Source organism: Ursus arctos, unplaced genomic scaffold, assembly GCF_023065955.2.
Source record: "Ursus arctos isolate Adak ecotype North America unplaced genomic scaffold, UrsArc2.0 scaffold_33, whole genome shotgun sequence".
In the NCBI taxonomy this organism is placed as follows: Eukaryota; Metazoa; Chordata; class Mammalia; order Carnivora; family Ursidae; genus Ursus; species Ursus arctos.
This window is the reverse complement of record NW_026623019.1, coordinates 2,431,203-2,447,648: the sequence shown is the minus strand read 5'-3', so window position 1 is coordinate 2,447,648 and position 16,446 is coordinate 2,431,203. Positions and strand designations below refer to the sequence as shown.

Genomic DNA, 16,446 nt, shown 5'->3' with positions numbered 1-16,446 from the left:
ACCTCTGCAGCTCTGGCCGCACAAGGCGCGTGCCGAGGGTCAAGTCTGTAAATGCGTCTCTCTGGGGCGGGCGTCCAAGAAGGTCTGAGGTCAGCGCGGCTTTGCTGACTGTGAATTACCGATGGGGGTAAGAGGTCCTGGCCCCTGACGGCCGGCCTGTGGACACTGCAGACGGAGGTTTGTCCGGGGGGGCTGGGTCCGTGACCTGTCCCCACTGCCCAGGCAAAGCTGAGCAAGCACCTGAAGGTGGGGGCTAGCCGAGGTGCCGGTGAGGGGCGGCAGGGGAGGCACGGTGGGGGCTGGTCGCGGCCAGCTGCGCCTAACTCACGTCGGCATGCGCATGCTGGCCCCACACCCTGAAGTCCGGATCGTGGGGGGCGTCCAGCGGGAGCCGGTGGGTGGTTGATGTGCACGTGTCTCCCCTTGCAGACAGAATGTCTCAACTACATCCGAGTGCTGCAGCCACTTGGCGCCAGCGCCCTGTACGTGTGCGGGACCAACGCATTCCAGCCGACCTGTGACCACCTGGTAAGGCTGGGCACCCCACGGGGGCAGCGCTCACAGGGGAGGGGGGCCCGAGGCAGCATCGGCCGGCAGCAGGGTGCCTCGGGATGCCGCGGGCCACTCGCCAGGCTCCCAGAAGCCCAGTGTCACCGAGGGCATGACAGGGCAGGACTCACGGGGCCAGGGGCTCATGGCATGGAGCCAGCAGTGGGGGGACCTTCTGAAGTGTGTCGTTGACACGCACAGCATCCATGTGCTGTGGTCCAGCCTCCTGTGTCCTTGCCACGTATAGTGCTTAAGGGGAGGCCTGCTGCGACCTGTGTCCTGGCCTAGGATGAGTCAGGACTCTGCTCCTGGCTGGCGTGTTGTGGGCTCACCTGTGCTCTGGGCTGAATGTTTGTGTCCCCAAATTCACGTGGGGAAGCCTTACTCCCCCCACGTGCTGGTGTTCAGAGATGGGGCCCGTGAGCCACCAGAGCCCTCTCTGCACCATGTGAGGATGGGGGGGAGGGAGCGGGGGGCCACCTGCCAGCCAGAAGAGGGTCCTCCCCACGCTCCGACCAGCCGGTCCCCCCAGCTCCAGAGCTGGAAGGAACGGGCGCATGTGCTGGAGGCCCCGTCTGCACTGCTTATGGCAGCCCAGGCCCGCGGGGGCGCTGTGACCGCCGCTCCGGGGCATTGCCGTGTGCCGTCTGCTGTGGGCGCAGAGCCCGCTGACGACGGTGTTGGGGCGCACGCCTGCGAGGGGCAACAGCCTGGGTGTGCAAGTGGTTCCCTCGCCGACCTGCACCGGTTCTCCTGGCCCCGGCCTGCTGGTGCTGCATGAGGGTCTTTGCAGAGGGGCCCCCCACCGTCTTGCTCAGCCCCTCGCTGACAGGGAGCTGGAAGGACGGAGCACACTGGACGGCAGTGTCCTGTCGGGAGAACCTTCTTTTGCTCGTACCTGCTGAGCCATCTAAACGACCAGAGGGAGATGCCGCTGTGGACTGACGAGCCCATCTTCCAGTGACTGTCCCTGGTTCGGTACCGGCCAGGCGGGAAGGGTGCTGCCATGGAGAGCTTTGCAGAAACCCTAAAGCAATGGGAATTTAGAGAAGATTCTCCAGCCTTGAGTCAGAGATCAACCGTAGCGCAAAGTAGGGCAGATCAAGGACTCGCTTGGGAAACCTTGTTTATGCAGAGCCCTGGGGCGGACGCACACACGGCCTGGTCCACCCGGCGGCCTGGGACCACGGATGCTGACGGTGTCGGGGGCTGGGCCTCAGTCCTCAGACTTGGCCTCTTTCTGCGTAAGGGAGGAACGTGCCAGGTCATGTTAGAAATGTCCGCACATCCGGGGATCTGCTGGTGTCAGCTGTAGACGCCGGGTGCAGACTCCGATCCCGCGGGCCTGTCAGTGTTAAGTGAGGGAGTCGGACGTTGCATTTAAATTCGGACCTATAATATTTATCAATATTTTCAATAAAAATGTCGAAGCCGACAGGCCGATCACACAGATGGGAGCAGGTGGGGGACATATCGCCCTGTGACCCGCGGGCCCTGAAGGCCTAGGAACAGCGGCGCTTCCCAACATGGGCAACGCCAAGCCTGTCGTCCCCTGCGAAGATGTACAGTCATTCCCATCGGCGTCTCTTCTCTGGGCCGACCCCTCGTTCACACGTCCCCGACCTCCCCAGACCCGCGATCCATTCGCACCCCGGCTCTTGCTCCCTGGTCTGACCGGGAGTCTGCCCGCTGAAGGTGGGCCCGCGGCCTCCCCAGGCCTGTGAGCCCTCCGCGTCTGCTCTGCTCCCCTCCCTCCAACGGGCGGCGGTCGCCACCCACTGCCCACAGCCCCGCGTGTCCTTCAGCTGCTGGGGGCGGGAGGTGGCGCCCACCATCATGTCAGCCACTCTCGCATGCTTCCCTGGCTCTGCGTCCCCGTGGACGGGCCTCTTCTCTGACCTTCCCACCGGGGTGCGTTCAGGCACAGACACCTTGGCCGTCCTTGCGCCAACGTGTCACCTGTCGTCAAACTCTGGTTCAGTGTCCACACACAAAGCTTTCCCGTTCTTTACGTGTCGGGGTTTTGGGCTCTCTGGTCAGCTGGGAGGGGTGCCCAAGCCTGAGGTCACCCCTACTTTGTGTGAGTGCAGGATGGGGCGGAATGAGGCGGAGATTCTGCTTGTCTCCAGGCACCTGTGTCTTGGGTGGTCTGGGCCCCGCCGCCTCCAATGGCGCTGTTTTCATATGAAGTCCCGCACGTGGCGTTGGATCGCTCGCGGATCGCCTCCCGCCCTGGGTCTGCCCTGTGCCCCTGGAGCTGTCCGCATCTTAAAACGAGTAAACTGAGGCTCCTAGATCCTGCACGGCTCTCGAGGCGCCGGCGTCCAGCCCTGGGGACTTGCGTGGCCGCGTGCACCTGCTGCATCCCCCCCCGCCCCCGCTGACCGCATCTGGGAAATGGTTCGGTACACACGTGCTGTGAGCATAGAAATTCAGACATTTGCTGATGTTCTTTATTCTCGCTCAATTGCAGAACTTAACATCCTTTCAGTTCCTGGGGAGAAGCGAGGACGGCAAGGGCAGGTGCCCCTTTGACCCAGCACAGAGCTACACGTCTGTCATGGTTGGTGAGTCCTGCCCCCAGGTTAGCGCATGGCCCGGACTGGGATCCCTCCCCGCGCTGGGATCCCTCCATCTGCTTCCATGTTCCCTGTCCTCACGGATGGCACATGGGTTTCTCCATAGACCCCCATAACTCACTATGCGAAAGGGTAGCCAGCCACCACCCAGGGCCACAAGTCAGATTTGTGGGAAGGGGTTATTTTAGATCTGTCATTCATGCAAATCACGTGGCCTCTCATTCACGTTGTCCACGCCCTGTCGAGGGGGTCCGTGCGGAGCCGCGGCCTTAGGCTGGGAGCCCCGTGCGCCCATCATTGTGTCTGTCACTTCTCAGGTGCACGGTCACCTGGTGTTAGTGCCCCGGCCTTCAGAAGGCACCTTTCACGTGGAGCGCACAATTGTCCTGGTCAAGTAAATGCAACAGAGGCCTCGGGAAGCAGCCACGTGCGCCCAGGAGCAGGGCTGTGGTCTGTCCCCCTCCCTGGGGGGGTGGGCCTCGTGCCTGGCTGTGATGGGAGTGCTGCCGCTGACCCCCTTTCCTCTTTCCTCTGGGGCCGCTCAAGATGGGGAGCTGTATTCCGGGACATCCTACAACTTTCTGGGAAGCGAGCCCATCATCTCCCGAAACTCGTCCCACAGCCCTCTGAGAACCGAGTATGCAATACCGTGGCTCAACGGTAAGAAGCAGGTGCCCCCGCCATGGTGTTTCTGTGCGGCTCTGAGCCTCTCCGAGGGCCCTTGGCCCCCCCCCCCAAACTCATGTGGCAGCCCCCACGAAAAGCTGGTGTTTCTGGAGTGGCTGGGTCCTTCCCTGTGGAGCTGGTGCTGCTTTGAGGCCACCTTCCCCTCCCTGAAGACGGATGTGGTCACCGTCCTTCACGACATGAGGGCCTGATGGTCCCTGGTGACTCGGGCTGACCAGGCCGCTCCCCTGGGACAGCGTGTACACAGCGGGTTCCTGCAGCTGCTCACACGGGGCTCTTGTGGGTGCTGGCCAGCGGGCCGTGGGTTTGCAAGTTCCTCGGGCTCCCGGAGGCGGGGGGGTCTGGGGCGCCTGGATCTGCTGGCCAGGGGTCTGAGCACACGCGGCATCTTTGGCGGGTCTCCGGGGACGGGGAGCTGGCTGTCCATCCTCACAAGCACTGTCTTGTGCACGGCCCGCACCCTCCGAGCCCTGAGGAGGGACATGGCGCATGCCCCCTCCTGCGTTGCTGCTGGGCCGCGCCTGGGCCCCCGGGTGTGCGGAGGGACAACCGCGTGTCTGTCGCTTGCAGAGCCAAGCTTCGTCTTTGCTGACGTGATGCGAGAGCGCCCCGATGGCATGGACAGCGGCGACGACCGCGTCTACTTCTTCTTCACCGAGGTGTCTGTGGAGTACGAGTTTGTCTTCAAGCTGATGATCCCGCGGGTGGCGCGGGTGTGCAAGGTGCGCGGGGCCCGTGGCCCTGTGGCTCCGGCCCGGGGCGCTCGCGTGTCTGGAGGGTCCACCACATGGCCCAGGCTCCGAGCTTCCTCCAAAATGTCGATTTACCCACCACTTCATCCTTCTGTGGCGTAGATGGGTGTGGACGGGCAGCCAGGTGCTCGGCCTGCCCCGGGGCAGCCTGGGGGGACCCCAGGAGCGTTGGCGCCCCGCCCTCTGTGGGCCTGCCTCTGACACCGCTTCCCCAGACCTCCCAGATCACAGAAAGTTAGTTTTTGTTCACCGTGTGAGCTCAATTCTGTTGGAATTGGGATTTCGGCATTCCAACGTAAAGGTGCGGGGAGGGGTTTTTCTTGTGTCCAAAATAAATCCGAACACTTCGATTCCGAAGTCTCCTGCATCCACATTTCTGTGTTTAGGGGCTATCTCCGAGTGGGTCATGTCAGATGGGTCCATCGTGGTCCCCTGAAGGCCAGCTCACGAAAACATGTTCATGGAGGACCTGGCAAAGCCCTTTGAAATGACCGTGTCCTCTGCAACGAGGACGGAGGCTGCAGACGCGGCCACCGTGGCTCCAGCTGTGCAAGGCGACTTTGCTGAGAGGCCTTTCTGGGTTTTGTGCTCTGATCGGAGACCCCGTGGGGTGCGGTGGCCGCACGGCTGTGTGCGGCCTTGGTCAGCCACGGCCCGGTCCCTCAGGCAGAGCTGCCCCGGGAGGGCTTGGATGGCTCCCGGGGACCTGTCCGTCCCCCACCACGCACGTCCTTCTGGTTTCAGGGGGACCAGGGCGGCCTGCGGACCCTGCAGAAGAAGTGGACGTCCTTCCTGAAGGCCAGGCTGATCTGCTCGCGGCCAGACAGCAACCTTGTCTTCAACGTGCTGCAGGACGTCTTCGTGCTCAGGGCCCCGGACCTGAAGGAACCCGTGATCTACGGGGTCTTCACCCCACAGCTGTGAGTGCTCGGCCGGGGCGGGGGACGGTGTCCAGGCGCGCCCCCCCGCCGGCGCGGTCACGCTGCCCCCTGCTCCCCAGGAACAACGTGGGGCTGTCCGCCGTGTGCGCCTACAACCTGTCCACCGCCGAGGCCGTCTTCTCCCGCGGGAAGTACATGCAGAGCGCGACGGTGGAGCAGTCCCACACCAAGTGGGTGCGCTACAACGGGGCCGTGCCCACGCCGCGGCCCGGGGCGGTGAGTGCGGCGGGGCCGGGGAGGCCGCTGGGCACGCTCCTCTTCCCGTGCTGTCCTCCCCGGCGCCCGCCCTAGCCCTCGCCGCGCTCCGCCCGCAGAGGAGGCCGCGCTGGCTGGCACCGGGTGCCCTGTGGAATTAACGTGGGTCGTAAAAGCAGGTCTGTTTCGTTTTCTGCTTCCCGCACAGAAACACAGATTTTTTGGCAATGACCTGTACTCCCCACGCGTTAACAGGAGTCACGTTTTTGTTTTTTCCGAAAGTAGTGAATCTTGTGTAGAAGCCAGTGTGGTCGCGGGGCCAGTTTGGCTGCATCGGCTCGTCACGGGGCCGGGGTGCAGGGCTGTGCGTGTGGCCCGCGGTGGGGCCGGGGTGTGCGCGGGGCTGGCGCTCAGGCTTGTGCACCCCCAGCACGGGGTCCCCTCCCCTCCCCTGGGGGGATCCCTCCGCGCGTGTTACGAACTAAAGTGCGTTCACTCACGCACAGCAGGAGCTAGGGACGGAAGGAATCCCTCCCACACTTGACCTGTGTGCTTTCTGGACTTGGGCTGTTTTTAGTGATTTTAGCAGCGTTCTCGTGGAAGAGCTACGAAGCGATAAGTACTTTGTTTTCAACTTCAGAAGCTCGATACGTTCTCTGACTCATAAATAGGTACAGATGACTTCACCGATGGTCTGGTGAAGCAGCATTTTATCTCGTGTCTACAAAGACAGTAGCTCTTCCCACAGGCGTTAGAGCTGTGTCCTCAGATTGCTAGGGAGAGGTCGCCTGTGGGTTCCCTTGGGCAAGGAACCCACTGTGCGCTGACGGCTGGTCTGCTCCCTGCAGTGCATCAACCGTGAGGCGCGGGCCGCCAACTTCTCCAGCTCCCTCAGTCTGCCGGACAAGACCCTGCAGTTCGTCAAGGACCACCCTCTGATGGACAGCTCTGTGACCCCAATAGACAACAGGCCCAGGCTCATCCGCAGCGACGTGAACTACACGCAGATCGTGGTGGACAGGACCCAGGCCCTGGACGGGACCTTCTATGATGTCATGTTTGTCGGCACAGGTGGGTCCCGGCCCCCAGTGCGGACACTGGCAGAGCCGGCTCATCTTTGCTGCTGGGGGCCCGCACCTCCCCACGGTGCCACGGTGCTTTATGGGAGAGTCTCTGATACTGGCCTCCGAGGTCTGCCACCACGCGAGTCCTGGCCCCCGTCTGGGGCTTCAGGCACAGTACGTGGAGGCTCGCACAAAGGGAGTCCGGGTGGTGCCCATGCGGGCGGGCTGAAGGCCACGGAGGAAGTCCCGCCTCCCCGCTGGCCCGAGACCTGTCCCAACCTGCCGGGGGTGCCCGTTCTGGGAGGGGGTGGTGGCCAGGCCCAGCCGCAGCTTGCGGGTGCTGTGGTCCGCGCTGGGGGCTTTCCAGCGAGCTCTGAGCCAGGTGGGGGGCCCAGCCCTCACCTGACTGGGGCCCCGCATGGGACAGTACCCCTGAGGGCCAGTGGGGCCCACGAGCCACCTCTCCTGCAGTCTGCTGGTACCGTCTCACTGCACTGACTGTCGCTGGAGTCAACGATGGCGTTAGCGCATTTTTCAGAGAATAGTGGGAGTGACCCAGGCCACACAAGGCCATAGTTCATTTGCTAGTGGCTTTTCCTTTCCAACCTCCAAAATGCAAACCGACACATCCTGTGGAGGGAGGGAGTTGAGAGGAAAAACAGGGACCGTCTGCTCCATGGCCGACTGTAGTACGGGCTCCGTCCTGCCCTCCCGGGTGCGTCCCTGACCTCTGGCTTTGCCCTTGCAGACCGGGGCACCCTGCACAAAGCGGTCAGCCTGGAGAACGAGGCCCATATCATTGAGGAGACGTGGCTCTTCCAGGACTCTGAGCCAGTCCAGACACTGCTGCTGAATTCCGAGCAGGTAAAACGGCTCGGTGGTGGCCTCACGTGTTTGTATCATCAGCTGGGCTGGCGGTCACTGGTCTGGTCCAGAGGCGCCAACCACCAGGCTCTTACAGAAGGTCCTGGGAGCCCTGGGCTTTGGGATGGAGGGAAGGCAAACTGAGGAGATGGAATGGTCGCCTTGGGTCGGCCAAGCCTCACCGAGTTGCTGGGGGCACCCGGTGTGGGTGTGGGGGCGCGCCAGCTCATGGAAACACTCCTGTGCCCCGAGCTTGGTAGGGTCAGCGTCCGGTCGGCACAGGAAAGCCGGCTCTGAGCAACAGCAGTGATGCCAGTGCGGCCCCCAGCCCTGCCCTGCCCTCCCCTCCGACGAGGCCCCTTGTCCTGTGTCAGGTCGGAATCCGGATCCAGATCCAGATCAGGCTTAGCCCTCCCACAAAAGCCAGGAGCGAGTGTTTGAGGCTTCGGGGGCCGTAGGGTCACTGCCCTGGCTGCGCTCTGGCAAAGCCTTATGTATGGAAACCGAGCTTAGCCGCTCACGCAACTTCCAAGTGTCACAGAGTATCATTCTTTTGAATTATTTTCTCAGCCACGTAGCAGTACGAAATCTATTATCGGTGGTTCACGTAGAAATAGCGGGCAGCTGCATTTGCTCTGCAGGCCGTCCCCTGCCATCTGTCCCTGCGGCCTGGGACACACGCGTCCCCATTTACTGCTGGGATAGAGCACGAGGACCAGGCCAGCCCTGGTCCAAAAAACGTGAGCACCTGAGCCCGGCATGCCAGTCTCACTTGTACTTGGGGGACGTCGGACCCAGGGAGTGGCCCAGCCCGCTCTGCGGCTGAAGGCCTCGCTTCTGCGTGTGGGTGTCCCATGCTGTGAGCCCTGAGCCCAAGGGCTCTGGGGACCTGGCCGTATGCCCGTTCCCTAGCTGCAAGCCTGGCCACCGTGTGGCCTCTCTGCCTGGACCCGTGTGTAAAGCCTTGTTCGGGGCACCAGGCTCGGCTGCCCCTGCTTAGTGTGGCGTTGCTCACGTGCCCTGTCTGACCCAGGACACCCCCGAGCCTCCGTCTCCAGGTGCGAACGGAGCTTCACAGTCCCTCCGAGTGTCTCCGCAGCCTGGTTCCAGGTGGGGGCAGTGAGCAGCAGCAAGGGGCCCGGCAGCCAGGCAGGAGATGAGAGAAAGCAGCTGACCTCTCAGGGCACGTTTGCAGACGTCACGCACAGGTCCCCTTCATCGTGAGCTTACGTACTTGGATCTGGTGTCCAAACTCCCGTCACAGGGTCACATCCCCTCCCAGCTACTGCTGCGTGGCGGGGCTCTCTCTCCGCTTCTGAGGGGGAGAACAACCCTATAGCCTAGGCGAGTTTTAAGCCGCCAGACACTCAGCCTCGGTGCCTACTCCGCCCACCCAGCTTTGCTGTGGAAACAGGAAGCCAGAAGCCCTCCCACCTGTGGCCACGTTGCTCAGGCGCTCGGCCAGGCTGTGGCAGGTACCCTGAGGCCTCCCGGTTGTCAAATGCACGTCAGAACAAAGGCTGGCGCCCCCCACCCCCGTGCAGACGCGGTGAGACCACGGCTCTGCTCCACGATGTCATTCAGAGACTCAGGCTTCTGGCTGCCTGGGCACCCGTCCCGTAGGAGGGATGAGGGTTGGGGAGGAAGGACGAGGTCGTGGGTCAGCCCTGTGCTCACCTACCCATGGCCAGGACTTGGTCACGTGCCCACGCCCAGGGGGCGGGCCACGCAGGGAGCCTGGCAGTGTGGGGGCCATCTGTCTGTCGTTATAGGGGCCCCTGCACTGGGTTAGGCCTCGGCTGCCTAGACCTGGCGGGAAGGCGTCATGCGTGCCCAGGCCCCCACACCTTCTCCCCGGGCGGGCGGGCTTGGGGGGTTGGAATGCCGGGTGTGCAGCCTTGGCAGCAGGAAGTGCATGTTCAGGGTTAAAAAGACGCCCCCCAACCCCCCCCCCCCCCACTGCCTCAGGCTCTCGCGGGCAGTCACGTGGGGCTTGGCCGTGGAAGGCTGGCCGGCGGCCACTGCTGTGGGAGCACGGAGAGGCTGGCACACGGTCCTCACTGTCCGTGCTCCCCCGAGGACACGTGCATTTGGTGGTTCTTTTGTTTTCTTAACGTGGTGGATACGCGTGGATAACATCGTCTCAACCGTTTGTAAGCGCACAGTTCAGCGGCGTCAGCTCCCACTGTTGTGACCCCACCGCGTCCGTCTCCAGAACCCGCTCTCCTTCCCAAGAGGGAACCCTGTCCTCACTGGGCGCTACCCCAGCCCCCGTCGTCCACGTGCTGTCTGTGATTTGAGGACCCCAGGGACCTCATTTAAATGGGATCAGTGTTTGTCATCTTGTGACCAGCTCATCTCCCCGGGCATCACGTCCTCAAGGGTCAGCCGTGTAGCTCGTGACAGGATTTCCTTCCTCTTCCGGGAGGGATACTCTGCGGTTCACAGACACACGTTGTTGCCCCACCATCTGTGGGTGGGCGCGTGGGCTGCTGTGAACGCGGCGTGTGGACATCTGAGTCCTGCTTTCAGTTCATGTGGAAATACGCAGGAGACCTGCTCCGTCTGGTCCCGAGCCCAGGCCACAGGCTGCATCTGCGTGTCGACGGGGATGTCGTTTTCACAACTCCTTCAGCTCTAGACCCTGCCACGGGTTGGACGTGGCCATGCATGCAGAGACCTAGCTGGGGCAGTGTGACCCCGGGGTTCCCAGAGGTGTGGGGACCCTCGAGGGGCCTGGCGCGAGAGGCCCAGGGCACCTGCGTGCTCACCAAACCTCGTGCCTGGTCAGTGGGTTTTTTCTGTGCCCTTTCAAACGCTTTTCATTTTGAAATCGTGTTCGGTCCACAGAGGCGTTAGGATGGTGGGCAGGGCCTTCCCTCGGCCCGAGGAGCTCCCCTGGCACGGTGCTCACCAGCCCCCAGACGTCCGCTCCACTTCGGGAGCCTCACGGGGCCTGGGGCGGCTCACTTCTCAGCCCTGGCGGCCTTGGTGGCGTGCTCAGCTTTGCAGAGAACGGTCGGCGTTCTGGGGAGTGCCCCTGCTCTCCCTGTGCTCGGATGGAGTTGAGGGTTTGGGGATGTGCGCGACAGCACAGGCCCACACGGGCTGGGCCGAGGCGCGGGCGTGTGTGCAGCCCGTGGTGGCTAACACTTGTTTGTGGGGAGACGTCAAGGCTGCTGTGTCATTCCCTCCGGCCCGCAGTCTTGGGCGCCCGCCAGTGATCACGGCCACCCCCTCGCAGGTGTTTTCCTGGCTCTGCTTCACAGGAGCCCAGCCCTGGGGAGGGGGTGTCTGTGGAGATAGGAGCCTGCCCCCCCACAGCCACGCGCACGGGTCAGGTGTCAGGCGGGGCTTCCCAGGCAGAGTCTGTGCCCTTCAGGGTCCATCAAAGTTGACTGCTCAGCCCTCCCAGAAACCCTCCCCTCTGCGAGCCACGTGACGCCTGGACTGCGATCTGGGGTGACGTCCTTGGTCCTTCAGGCAGGTGCGTGGCTGCACCTGTCTGGTCCTTGCCGACCGACGAGCTGGCCCTGGCCTGGCTCTCTGCCACTTTTGATCACATGACAGTCTGTTGCAGAGGGGACTTCCTTTCTCTCGGCTGTGCTCGTGGCGGGGGGAGGGGTCACAGGCCAGGAGACCGAAGCTGGGCCCAGAAACTTGGAGTGCCAGCCAGACTCTGTCCCCCCATGGGGAAGGCTGTGCCCCATCTGGGTCTGAAACACCGAATGCTGTTAAGCTCGCAAATCTCGGGGTTAACCGGAAGATCCGTGTAGACGTCAGGAGGGAGACAGGCTTGCGGGCAGAGGACAGCATAGATGCAAGGCGGGAATTGCAATCCCGCGGCCATGGCTGCACGTCAGGCGGCGTCCCCGCGTGGGAGCCCCGTCCCCACTGCGTCCAGGAGAGCGATTAGCCGCCCTGTGAGCTGAGCTCTCGGATGTGCCAGCTGTTGGCCTCCCCATCCACGTATTCCTGCCTTGCAAACCTGGACGTGACAGCGCTTGGCCCGTGCTTTATCCCACGTGCTGGGATCCTGCACGCTCCCCTGCCGCTCCCTGGCGCCTCCTTTCCCGGCCCCGCTGGATTCGGGCACCACTCGGGCCGCCCATGCACAGCTGCTCGTGGCAGGTCTGAGATTGGGCTCCGAATTGTGCCCTTTGGCCTCTGGCGGGGCTGGGAGTGTCCGGCTGGAGGGGTTCTGTCCCCAGGAAGGGGCTGACCCCCAGCCGCAGAGGGGCTGCAGACACACAACCACACAGGTACCTGGATGGCAGGGAGGCGGGCATGGGGACTGAGGCTCAGGGGGCCGAGCCAGTACGTGGACTCGGCTGGGAGACCACACACGCTGCCTGTGTGCTCGTGGTTCTGGAAGCTCCTGAACAAGAAAACATGGGAACGTGCCCATGACCATCGTGAGGTGCGGAAGCACCTGGCGCCGCACGCACCGCGGCTGCCCTCTCACCCGCCTGCCCTCTCTGTTTCACCCCCACAGGGCAGAAGGTTTGTCTACGCGGGCTCCAGCTCGGGCGTGGTACAGGCCCCCGTGGCCTTCTGCGAGAAGCATGCTACTTGCGAGGACTGCGTGCTGGCCCGCGACCCCTACTGCGCCTGGAGCTCGGACACCAAGGCCTGCGTGGCCCTGCACCAGACGGACAGCCCCAGCAGGTACGCAGGGGACGCGGCGTGCCGGCCCTCCCAGCCCGCCTGTGGGGAAGTACGTGCGCACGCATGACCGTCCTTCCTTGTCTTGCAGGGATTTGACTCAGCAGATGAGTGGTGACACGTCCGGCTGCCGCGGTAAGTGGCTCCTCCTCGCCGTGCTGCTCCCGGGGCAGACGGGGCTTGTGATCGTGTCGTGGTGCAGTGCTGGTGTGGCATCTCGTACATTTTGTTTTTCTTTCTCGGAACAGAGGGCAAGTATCCGTGAGGACACGGAGGCCGACCCCGCTATCCCTTTGATTTGCAGAAAAGGGTGTTTGAAGCCCCGTAGTGTGTGTTTACTGGAAGGCACTCGGCATCCAGCCCACTACATCCACTCTCGAGACGCTGCTCTCTTGCGCTGGCCTTGGGGCCGCCTGTAGGACCCAGAACGTGCTGGGAGTGGGGGGAGGGGCGGCGACAGAGGAGTCCTCGTCCCCTCGAAGGCAGCTGTGCTCTCGTCCCTGACCCGACGGCTGTCGTCAGCTGGGGCGGCTTCAGGAGGGGGCGCCGGGCGCGCTGAGAGGCCGTGAGCCCCGGAGCCACTGGCAGACACGCGTGGTGTGCGACTCCGCGGGCTGCCACTCAGCCTCCCGGGAACCAGGGCGCAAGACGCCATCTCTGCTGTTCGGTTGCCTCCGCGTTCCTTGTCCCACCGGGCTGCCATCTAGGGCTCATCTCTGCTGTTCTGTCACGCATGTCTTTCCCTCCTTAGTTGTTCTGGAAGATTCCGTGTTGCTCCAGTGGGTGAAACTCTTGTGTTCTCTTGTGCGTGTTGACCTCTGTAAAAGACGTGACGCAGTGAGCCGGGTTGTTGATGCTGTGCACGTTTATTTTGATGTTCCAGATAAAACTAAAGAAAGTTTCCGGCAGCATTTTTTCAAGCATGGCGGCACGGCAGAATTGAAATGCTCCCAAAAGTCCAACCTGGCCCGGGTGGTGTGGAAGTTCCAGAACAAGGCGCTCGAGGCCGAGGGCCCCAAGTACAGCCTGGTGGGCAGGAGGAACTTGCTCATCTTCAACCTGTCGGAGGGAGACAGCGGGGTGTACCAGTGCCTGTCGGAGGAGAGGCTCAGGAACAGGACGGTCCTGCAGGTGCTGGCCAAGCACGTCCTGGAGGTCCACGTGCTCCCGAGGACGCCAGCGGCCTCCACCTTGCCGGCCACCCGGCCAGAAGGGGACAGGGCCCTCCTCAGGGTGTCGACGGAGCCCACCCCAGGCCCTCCGGCCCAGACCCCGGCGGTGCGGGGCCCCGTGCTCGGGGCCGCGGCCCCACCGCCCAGCCCTGCGCCCACCGGCGTGTCCTGCAAACCCAAGACCGTCGTCGACACGGTCCCCCAGGTCCACCCGGAGAAGACCATGTACCTCCAGCCCAGCGACAACCGCCTGCTCATGCCGCTCTTCCTCGCCTTCTTCGTGCTCTGCGTCTGCCTCTTGTCGTACAACTGCTACAAGGGCTACCTGCCCGGCCCGTGCCTCAAGTTCCGCTCCGCCGTGCTGCTGGGGAAGAAGCAGCCCGCCGCCGACTTCTCCGAGTTCGAGCAGAGCGTGAAGGAGACGCTGGTGGAGCAGGGCAGCTTCTCCCAGCAGAACGGGGGGCAGCCCAGGCCGGCCCTGGACACCGGCTATGAGACGGAGCAGGACACCATGGCCAGCAGGGTGCCCACCGACAGGGAGGACTCGCAGCGGCTCGACGACCTCCCGGCCCGGGACAGGCCCTTCGATGTCAAGTGTGAGCTCAAGTACGCCGACTCGGACGCGGACGCGGACTGAAGCGCCCGCGCGGAGGCCTCCGTTCACCGTCGGTCACCCGGCCCGGGGCCGTGTAGGGAGCCCGTGTCTGTGCACCTGTCTTCTGTGTCTTTTCTCTCGGGTCAAGCTTGTGATTTGGTTTCTCTTTGTCCTTTCGGAAAACGACGAGCCTTGCGTCCCGGCCTCCCGCGGTGGACCGCCGTCTGGGACATGCCCGCGAGTGGTGGCGCCGGCTCCCCTGAGCCCCGACTGCAGCGGACCCTCGCGCCTGGAGCGCCCCCTCCTCAGAGCAGCCCTTGAAAGATCATTTCATTCCAGATTGGAAATGGCATTTTTGTTTATCAGATTGGTAACTTAGCGCCTGTTGTCCAGATTGGCACGAACCTTTTCTTCCATGGGATTATTTTGTAGGGCTTTACTTTTTTGTGTTAGGTCGTTTATTTTTTAAGTTACTAAAGCAGATGTTTTAATATTTAGAAGATGTACATCTTCCGGATTCTGTTGTACGGGAGGGTAGGATACAGCTTACGTTGCTTACGATTCTCAGGGATAAACTTACTTTGGCTAAATGTGTTCCTTCCGCTTTTAGAAACGTAGACAAAACCATCTCTTGAAGCACACTTTTTTCTTTTTAATTTTATTCCTTGAGGGAAGCATCATTTTCAGAGAGATTTTCTTTCTATACTTTTTTTCCTGTTGTTTTAACTCTTTCGAGGAAGAGAGGACAGTGGGAGGCTGTCCCATGAGCCAGGCGGGCTCTCCAGCAAGGATCAGTGGAGCCGCCGGGCCCGGAGCTGAGGGGCGCGTGTCACGATCGGATGCCCACAGCCACTGCTCGAACCTCCCGTGCAGACGGACGGACGTCTGCCGGGGTGTCTTCAGCCGTCCGAACGGCTCCCGTGACTGTCAGCTTCCGTCCACAGCCGCTGCCCACGAGATGTCCCGCTCGGCTGAACGGAGCTGTCCACACCTGCAAGCGAGCTGGGCGGCGGTGGCTGGACAGGCCTGTGTCTCAACACCCCACGGAGCCACAGGGGTGGAGCCACAGGGGTGGATGGGGCCTGGCGCTGCCTCTCAAGGTGCGAACGGGCGAGACGGGTTAACCGCGGTGACGTCACACTCCACCTGCTGCTTCCCACACGCCTGCAAGAGGAGGCTCTCTTTCCGTGGCAAAGAGCAAGAAACTGGATTTCTGTGTGCCTGCGTGGACAGTGTCATCTTCAGCATGATAGGACTCGACCGTTTTGGTGTAAACATTTGTGTTTTATAAGATTTACTTTGTTTTTATTTTTCTACTTTGAATTGTATACATTTGAAAAGTAACCGAATAAATGAGACGCTTATATCCTTGATGTGGGCACGTGATTTACTGCAGCTGGACGGCCTCCCTCCCTCCCTCCTTCCTTCCCTCCTGAGGGGCACTGTGGGGGGGGCGGGACGGGTCTTGGGACAGCCTGGGTCCCTTTCTTCTCCTGTGCTTTGTTTCCTTTCTCTGGTGTGCAGTGGGATCCTGATGACGCCTGCCTCAGTGGCCTCTTTCTTTTCTGTCCTTTGTCTCGCAGCTTCATCTATGCCCTTCCCTCCTCCGGGGTCCTCCTCCCTGTCCTGTCGGGGCCCCGGCTCAGCTTCCTCTCCCCAAAGGCCCTGGCCAGCCTCGGCCTCGGGGTCTGACAGCAGCCTGCCCGTTGCCTTGCTGCCGCCCTTCCTCAGCGACCAGGCCCAGCACGTGCATGCCCTGGGGACCTTCCACCTCTTCTGCCAGGCCACAGGTGAGCGGGGCACCTGTCGGGACGAGGGCGGGGAGGTGAGGTGGGGGGGTTAGTTGGGGGGGCCGGGACGCCTCCTCACTGCACCCTGCAGGCGGGTGCCCAGCACAAAGGCCCTGTCAGCCCGGAGCTGTTCCTGCGGACGGTGGGGCCGCGGCTCTTTCAGAGGCCAGTGTTCACTGCTGTGGGCTTCATGGCCACGGTTTCGGTGGCGAACACTCCGCTTTGCCTCCAGAGCCTCAAGGCCACCCGCAGGTGGGCTGGGCTTGGCCCCAGGGCCTCGGCGGACCAGTCGCCCGTTTACAGGACTAATTCTGTGTCTGCTGACAGTTTGGGGGTCCGTCTCTGTGGTATCTGAGAGATTAGCTCCAGAGCCTCCAGAAGGGACATTGTTCTCATGACTCGTGTGGTGTCGCTGAAATGCAGGACAGATTGAGAGCCTAGTAGCCCGGAGGAGTCGGGATGGGCAGCTGCATGGCCGTGGTCTCTGCTGCGCTGTGGCCAAGCCGCTGCGTGGAGGCTCCTCTGTGCCCGGAGGGGAGTAGAGCTAACGAGGAAGAAGCACAAAAGTGGTTTCTTTCTGAGGTTTTGACTGT

At 62.6% G+C, this 16,446-nt stretch overlaps 1 protein-coding gene across 1 annotated transcript in view; it reads left to right on the top strand.

Moving 5' to 3' along the window:
• The window catches only part of LOC113270125 (semaphorin-4D), a 105,268-nt gene extending 89,818 nt beyond the window's left edge, over positions 1 to 15,450 (top strand). Inside the window, exons 8-18 of the mRNA XM_026519192.4 lie at positions 430 to 528; positions 3,023 to 3,116; positions 3,675 to 3,788; positions 4,386 to 4,537; positions 5,312 to 5,487; positions 5,568 to 5,724; positions 6,552 to 6,774; positions 7,516 to 7,631; positions 12,127 to 12,299; positions 12,388 to 12,431; positions 13,180 to 15,450. Coding sequence (XP_026374977.3) covers positions 430 to 528; positions 3,023 to 3,116; positions 3,675 to 3,788; positions 4,386 to 4,537; positions 5,312 to 5,487; positions 5,568 to 5,724; positions 6,552 to 6,774; positions 7,516 to 7,631; positions 12,127 to 12,299; positions 12,388 to 12,431; positions 13,180 to 14,105 — 2,274 coding nt within the window. The 3' untranslated portion in view covers positions 14,106 to 15,450. The remainder of the gene's footprint in view (positions 1 to 429; positions 529 to 3,022; positions 3,117 to 3,674; positions 3,789 to 4,385; positions 4,538 to 5,311; positions 5,488 to 5,567; positions 5,725 to 6,551; positions 6,775 to 7,515; positions 7,632 to 12,126; positions 12,300 to 12,387; positions 12,432 to 13,179) is intronic.
• The last annotated feature ends 996 nt before the right edge of the window (positions 15,451 to 16,446 follow it).